Genomic DNA, 8,668 nt, shown 5'->3' on the forward strand with positions numbered 1-8,668 from the left:
CATGGTTTACCGCCCTCTGGCATCACACTGCCCACTAGGCATGCAACGGTTCCACTTTTTTGGTCTATCTCGGTTCCGGATCCGGTTCCGGTTCTTAAATTTTTGTTTTATCGGTTACGGTTCCGGTTCCGGTTCTTAAATTTTTGTTTTATCGGTTACGGTTCCGGTTCTTAAAATTTTAATTTATCGGTTCCGGTTCTCAAAATTAGAACCAATCGGTTCCGGTTCCTAAACGGTTCCTATACGGTTCCAGTGTGTTTAGTATTAATTAATGTTAAATACACAAACAATTCTAATGAAGTTAAAACGCCCGTACAAACACAACAGACTCAACATCCACAACCATCATTACACAAACTCAACAACCACAACACCCACAACCGTCATAACATGAACTCAACATTCACAGACTACACATAAACATTACAATAACGAAATATCCAATCAAACTGAATTAAAACTGTCGCGAGGGTGAGCGTTGACGAAAAAAAGCCCATCCAAACCAAACCCAACCGTAAATCAATTCGTTAACGCTCACCGTCACACGGTGGTTTTGCCAACCCTTCGAGAAACTGCGGACGCAGAAACTTAGAGAAACTGCGTACGCAATATAAACCTTTGCACGAATAATGCGAACGCGTTCGCAGGACAGACACACATACAGACAGACACACATACAGACAGACACACAGACAGACAGACAGGCACGGTGATTGTATAACCCCTCCTATTGCTTCTATTCTCTCGTAAAGAACTCACGTTAGCGCGTTATTTGTTTATTCAATAAAGTAGGGTAAGAATGAAATCTCCTGTTTAAAAATTATCACGGTTTCATCGTTTCAAGATGGAGGGGGGGGAGTGATGTACTTTCAAGTTTCGGGGAGACATTGCCTTCCCTTCCGCTCCTCATTTCAGGGGCGAAGGAACGTTTTAGAAGTTGGAGGGGGCAAAGAAAAATGAAACGGGGGTCTTGTAGCTTAGCCCCCGATGTAGAGTGAGAAATAGGTCGCGAATGTCATTGAGGCATTAACAGAAACAACAGTTATCATACGAAGTGTATTTTAGTCTTTAGAGTCGTTTATGAATTTAAGATACACGAATCCACGATAATAAAATGAGAATGGTTTTGAATTTTTAAAATAAATGCATGTGTTACTGTTTGAATACTATGTAAATTGGCGGGAAAAGACACAGTTGAGCTTCTATAAGCTTTATAAGCTTTTAAATTGAAAATTTGAGTTTTTAAAGATTTCAACTAACCAAAAAATTGAAGGGGCAATAACATTAGTTGTCTCTCCCAGCAAAATTCTTGGGAGGGGCATTGCCCCCCTGGTTCCTACGCCCCTGCCTCATTTCATTGAAAAATATAAAGACGGGATTTCTAGGACTCGTTTTGATTTCAGTTGAGTATATCGTTTTAAATGGAGTCCATATTGTTTCGTTCAATAAGCATTGTCATTTGTGAAATGTAAGCAAATGCATAAGTTGAAATTTCCGATTTTCTAGACAAAATCTACCCAGGCCCGCGATTATATTATGCAAACGAATTAGCCTTACCTTCAAAACTTTAGATTCAGAAACACAAATTAATTATTAATTTACAAGGTTTAACGATCTGCTATAAAACACGTGTCTCGATACTTTTCAAATATAAGTGTGTTACTTTCAATATGTACGTTGTTTGTATATTTATGCGACGGTTATTGTGATTGTATTTATAAAGTTTTGGGCGCGCCTGTTGAAACACAAAGAAATATTTGTAGCAAGTAAAACGTCAACTTGCCGGGCTAAATAATTGCTCGGGAGGCACACTAGTAGCAGTAGACGACAAATATTTTTGTGGTCTTTGCTACATTTGTGAAATTGTGTCGAGTTTTCCGACTGAAGGAAATAAAACAAACTATCGCGGATTTCCGGATTATGCCAGTTTTTAAAGCAAACATTTGTAGGACGAGCCCATTTTCAATTAAGAATACGTAGAGTTATCACTTAGAGTTATCTGTGATAGGATAAAGATGGGCTTATATGAAGAAGTAATAGTAAATTAGGAAGTTTAATTACTAAATTTCAACATGCGCTAAATGTTGGTAAATAAAGTTATGAAAAACTCGGTTCCGGTTCCGGTGTCGGTTATCATTTTTTTACAAATATCAGTTCCGGTTCCGGATACGGTAGTCAAAATTTTATATTATCGGTTCCGGTTCCTAAAAGTTACTCGGTTCTTCTCGGTTCCGGTTCCGGGTATCCGTTGCATCCCTACTGCCCACCCTGACACTGGCGAGACACTTTGAACTCACTGCACCTCTTTCCCTTAGAAACAACCTATAAATCAGAAGCATTCGAATGTGTAATCTATTTCTGTAACTATATTCCGATAAACGTCATAAACTGGACTAATTTATCGACAAGCTCTATGGCGGGCAAGACTATTGTTGTCGAACTCAGCGCCCCTTTTTTCCTTCAAGCCACGTATATGTTGTATACATAGTTTGCAAGTACATCCGTCATAGCGGGCATTTTAACCTTTAAGACTATTTTTTCGAACACAGCGCCACGTTTTCACCTAGAATCAACCCTCAAACCTTTTGCATTAATTTTTTAAATCGCTGGTCGCTCCGATTTAGTACTTCTTATGAGTTTATTACTCCATGGTTTCATTATCGACTCGCTAAAATGTACATTTGTCACCGTAGCTCAAGAACTATACCAGATATGAACTTCTCCTTTGGAAGGACACAATGGGAGTTTAATTTGAAACTGTATACCAAATTCCAATTAAATCGGTTTAGTGGTTTTTGCTGTAGAGCGGTCTGCGAGGAGAAGATGGAAGAAGAAAAAGAAGAAGAAAAATTAAGCCTTAATTTGCCCCATTACTACGAAACGTCGCCTCAACCCTGTTCGATGGAATTCGAATATGTTGGTCGCGTTCTCGTAACCTTTCAAACGATACATCACTTGTTTTGAAACGACCTATAGTATGTGAGATACGAGGGGGTAAAATCAGCTTCATTCTGACTCGTGATAATATATATAGTGCTCGGGTAGGTGCTCTACTCTATACCCGGACCTTGCATAGGGATTACCGTCCCTTTTGAGAGAGATAGATATATATATATAAACCAGTTCTCGTAATTTTATCCTCATCGTCATCCTTTCGGGAGTTTTGCTGTTTGCCGTTAAGCAATTACTTCAACAGGTTATGGCCCCAGTACGCTTCCACTGCGCAAGATGAAGACGATGATACTAGTCTGACGCTGTAATACCTGGTTCTGTCGCTGAACGTCGTAATGATTCCAGTCCTCAGTATCCTGCCGAAATGATTGACGGTATCCTTTTTCACGAAGTTGAAAAGCTAACCGGTCCTGGGAATTGGAGGTGTTGGAAGCGCCAATTAATCGACGTACTTACGATACGTCAAGTTTACGGTGTCATTACTGGGCGCATGGTTGAGCCACACTTACCTGGGTCAACAGCAACTCCCGCAGAGATGACCAAATATGACGAAAACTTGACGAAGTACAAGATCGCCTTCAGTACAGCCTGCTCAGTAATCTGGTCGTCACTAACGAAAAAAGTACAGAACATGATAATGGAGTGTGACACGCTGGAGGAGATGTGGAAGAAGCTATTCAAGATCTATGAGCAGAAATCGTTTAATCGCCTGAGGAAGTTTCTCGCCACACTCATAAGAGCAACGAAGTCACCGGACGTCGACATGGCAATCCATCTGGCTCAGATGTGTTCGCTCTGGTCGGACATCCTCACGATGGCCCGCACAGAGAAAAACGTATCTTTCCATGAGTGTCTCCTGGTCGCTTGTATATTCGAGTCGCTTCCGCAAGACGAGTGCAAAGAGTTTGGCACGTTGTGGGACATACAGCCCGAGGAAAAGCAGACTGTCGCAGAGCTTGAGCGTCTTCTGATTAGTCTAGCAGCTATGGAGAGCAATGCCCTCGAAGAATCATCGGGATTCGTAGCACGTCGGGAATCAAGACGCAGCTCAAGGCAAAATCCAAAAGGTCATTCTAAGAAGAACGTGTTAAGATGCTACAAATGTGAGAAGTCTGGTCACGTAGCTCGGGATTGCAGAGAACCTGAGACGTCTTCAACGGAATATGAATCCAAAAGTAGTAGTTAAGAAACCCGGATGTTCGGTAAAAGAATTGGTGGAGGCCTGTTTTGCCAAAAGTTAGCACACTGCAAAGATGTCGTCACCGGACTGGTTCTTCGACTATGGGGCAACGCAACACATAACGAACGACATTTGGAATCTCACGAGATACCAGTAGTTCAAGAAGCCGACGACGCTATGCATCGGAAACGGAACTCAAATGTCAGTCGAAGGACGTGGCAACGTGGAGATCCTATTTCGAGCGAACTGTTCAAGATGTCGTCTATAATGTTTGGTATGTCAAGAATTTTGCCTGTTATGTTTTTTCATTGAAATCGGCCATGAAGCGAAATTGAAACTTTGAATTTAACACAACAGCTACCAAGTGTGGATTGTACGAGAAATCTAGAGGAAGACTCAGGAAGCTTCGTGTTCCAGGGAGAGTGGAAGATCTTTTCCGCCTGGACATCAAGGTCAAGTAACCGAGAAAGATGGTTACGGTCTCAAAGCCCGAAAGAGAAGCCGACCTGAAAGATTTAAACGAGCGTCTGGTCCGTCAAGATCGAAACTCAGTCCAAGCAATTATGAAGACACTTGGGTTCGAAGTCGTCGACAGTTCCGCCGTTAAACGTTACAGGAAGAGTATGAAGCGAGAAGCCAAAGAGTCAGCCGACGATGGTTCAGACTGCGGAGATGGGGAGTCCAGACCCGTCGATGCACGAAAAAAAGGACCACCAGATCAGTTCGATCATCAAAGGACGAGGCTTCCATACCCGTCGCCGAAGATTATCAGTCTTCGAAAGTCAGAGGTTCCAGTCCCGACGAAGACCTAGTCAAGGAGGTCGTAGAGACGCCGTCCGCGGAGGTCCCGAAAGCTTCGTCTAATGACGTCAAATCTTCAAAGAAGAAGGAAAATAACGTATTTTCAGACATTCCTCAAGGTGCGCTCCTGGTGTATGCACAACTGTATTCTGATGTCCAGAGAACCAAAGGTGCCATTCGAGAGTGTTCCGGTACTGGGGAGAGACAGTCTGCAATCATTGGTCCGGACGTATTCGGCCATCAGTCAATCCGAGACAGCAGATGTTTAAACGTCCGTCGACAGAGTCGAAGCTGGGGACCACAAGAGATGTCTCCCGGGTCGAGCCAGTTGCGTAAAGTCAGCCAAGCCAGTTGTTGGAGCTGCGAACGATGAAGTTCCAGTTCTACAAGTCAACAACGCCGGCACGATCAAGTTGATCCGAAGTCTCAAGTTTCGTCTCACAATGAACCTTGTTATGTTACCTCAAGTCCACATCGAGGGAGAGTGTTGGAGATAATGAGATGAGGACTCTCGACCCGCAATGCATTTACCCAGATATTTTATCGGGAAGCGCCTTTTTTACTAAATAACAAGATAATCATGTTTTTTTACTAATGCGTATATAATAACTGCTTTATTATTGTAACTTGTCTCATTAACTTCGCTCATTTCGGTAGTAAAGTTCTAACTTAAACGTTATCTTGTAACTCTGTATATATATCCTCATCGTATTCCTTTCGGGAGCTTTGCTGTTTGCCGTTGAGCCATTACTTCAACAGTTTACACAATGATTTGTCTATTCCACAATTTGAAATATCTAGGCGGTAAAAGAAACATTACTGTTATACTTTAAATATTCTACACTTTATAATTATAAAGCCTAGTTCACACTGTACAATTAATTGGGTCACTTAATTGTATCCAACTATTTGTAAGCCTGAAATTTGTATAGTGTGAACAGAACAAGTTGGCAAGCCAAAATATACCTCTCCTCGGAAGAGTTTTTAATTTTCAGTGAAGCGTAACTGTATCCGTGGTTCTGCGGTAGAACGCTCACATATCGTTCAAGAGGGCTGGGGTTCGAATCCCGGCCGATTAAAAAATTATACTACACCCAATGACAAAAAGAGGGCGCTTTTGGAAAAACCTTTTCCCTGATTCTAAGAAACTGCGTACGCAGTGATTAAACTTTTCCTCGAAAATGCGAACGCGTTCGCAGGCCTGACAGATAGACAAACCCACCCACCCACAGACAGACAGACGTGGTGGTTGTATAACCCCTCCTAGGGTACAAAGTCCCCTCGGAGAGGTAAAAAGTGGGAACAATTGTTCAATTTCCCTGTTCATACTATACAATTTTCTTCCTTACAATTAGTTTGATACAATTAAGTGGGCCAATTAATTGTATAGTGCGAACTGGGCTTAAAATTAAAAAAAACAATAAATATGCCACTAAGTGTTGTCGCCCCCCTCCCCCATTCGTTCTGGAAACGTTACAATGGTTAACTTGTTCTTTATCATTGTTCGGAATGAAACGGAACCAAGCTTTAACAATGCAAAATATACGAAAAAAAATTTCTGGAAACAAAAATGTAATGAACACAATAATAAAGTAGCCCATGGACATGATTTTTAAAGTGCTTAATAACGCCATTACGGGCTATCGAATGCCACCTACAGAAACCTTGAACTCCCAAAGGGAAGCTAATTTTGGTTCCCGGTTAATCACTGTTAATTTTTATTCCAAATATGCAAACATTTCTTAAATGATAACGGTTTTTGTTTCATTTCGCCAATTTTTTGGCGTTTGGATACACTGCACCCTTTTCAGGGGCGGACTGACCCGGTAGGCAGGTGGGCGCTATACCACGGGGCCGCGACCACAATAGACCCATAAGAAAGAGGGGCCGCAGACGAGGCTTAAGTGAGACCTCTGGACGGAACATCCTGTTTGTGACGTTTTGAACCACGTGACCGCCATTGAAATATACAGGTGGAAGTAAGGAAACGGATGTTCCGTCCAAACGCTAAAGTTGCCAGGTAAAAACGTTAATTTTTGCTCCCCCCCCCCCCCAACTTTTATCATGGGTCTATTGCCTTTTAGTTCGACATGGGGCTGCTTGAAAAGCCATTTGGGGGCCGCAAGTCTACAGTGCTCACCTCACAAAGAAGGCGCCAGTCCGCCCCGGACCCTGCTTGCAATGCTTTTTACCAGTGGCGGGGTTATTTAATAATAATTACCTAGGCTAATACCCTAGGCGCCACCATGCACAGTCCCAAGTCAGCTAGCGACTTTTAATGCCTTATTTACAGGACTGGTGGCCGTGTAAAATTGTGTAGGAGTGTCGTGGCTAACAAAGATTCCAACCAACCTGTTTTCGGAGTTCAATTTTTAAGCTCACAATTGATGAAATTAAATCAGATCAAATTTATTTAGACATAAAATTTGATGAGTAAAAACTTTCCCTACTCTACTTTGTCCCATCTTGCTAAGTGGGTTCTGAAACTTTTGTTACCCTAGCAAAATTAGTCGGGAGTTTATTAACAAACCAGCGTAGAAACTTTGTTATTTTAGCTTGATGACCACCCAGTTTTCATTCTTTGTTTTCTCAGCTTTTTATTAGTCAATTTACATCGGGTCAAAGCTTATTAGACGTAGAATGTGGTAGCACATACGTTTCTAATTGGAACAAAATCTCTAAGCCCAGTGGTTCTGAAGTGAGATTTTGAATGAACAAGACATGGTTCAAGGACATTGAAATTTTCATCGTCAAAATTCTAGCTAAAACTGATTTAGAATTATTCGCCCTGGATCGTTTTTTAGTGGACACCCTGTATAACAATGGCCGATGCCCCGTAAGATGCTTGTTAAATAAAACTCTTTTCAAACAATTCTTTCAAGATTTCAATTTGGTTCATAACGTCACAAAGAAAAACGTTGTTCACGGTTTTACCTTCGATATTACTTAAATCCACAGCCAGAACTTGCCCTCTGTTCAATTTCACAGCGGGGGCACCACCCTAGCTACTTTTCTTCAGGCATATATTAGGCAAAGTTGTTGTTCACTCAGGATTCGAAGGTTTTTTACCATATTGTCCTAGACATCTTGTTTTTGCCCTGCTTTCGTAAAAACGTTGGCACGCGCCTGCTAATTACCCACCCGTGGAGGTGTGTACGGTTCTAGCCCGTGCCTAAAATAAACCATGGACGTGGCACTATATGCCAACCTACGCTTGTTAGGGCTAGAAAAGTCAAAGAAAGTACTGCATCCATAGCCTTTCAAAAAATTTTGGACTAGGCCTTTCTATAAAGTCATTACGCTTGCCGAACTTGTTTTAATGTATCGCTTTCGTCACGAGATACATGGGAGTTCAGTTCAGTTTAGGTGGTTAGATCTTTATAAAAAGAGCAACTCGTCGAATTTTAATTGGCTATCCTAATGAAACGTCACTTCAGCGTCACGAGTGATGCGCCAAATACATCTAAACAAGAAGGCCAATGTTAGTTTATAGAAAGGCCTATTGTACATTGCCAAATTTACCGTTTTCGGTGGTTTCGTTTTGTGTGGTAGATATTTTGTTAAAATTAGGTCCGATAACGGCAAAAAAGGGTTAGGTTAGGATTCAGCGAACCTATATTTTCCGTTATATCAGTTAATATTAATTTTAAGTATTGTTTTCGGGGTAATTTACGTGGTTTTATATTTTCGCCTAAAAGTCGAAATAACATTCCTTAATTTATGTGCGATTTTCAT

The 8,668-nt window shown here is 41.5% G+C and overlaps 1 protein-coding gene across 1 annotated transcript; it reads left to right on the forward strand.

Annotated features, from left to right (window-relative positions):
• Positions 1 to 3,316: 3,316 nt before the first annotated feature.
• Positions 3,317 to 4,138, forward strand: LOC149933790 (uncharacterized). Its single transcript, XM_090157427.1, has one exon. It carries the CDS (start codon positions 3,317 to 3,319, stop codon positions 4,136 to 4,138), a length of 822 nt encoding a protein of 273 aa, XP_090013553.1.
• The last annotated feature ends 4,530 nt before the right edge of the window (positions 4,139 to 8,668 follow it).

This window comes from Leiobunum rupestre, chromosome 8 (assembly GCF_980474605.1).
Source record: "Leiobunum rupestre chromosome 8, qqLeiRupe1.1.hap1, whole genome shotgun sequence".
In the NCBI taxonomy this organism is placed as follows: domain Eukaryota; kingdom Metazoa; phylum Arthropoda; class Arachnida; order Opiliones; family Sclerosomatidae; genus Leiobunum; species Leiobunum rupestre.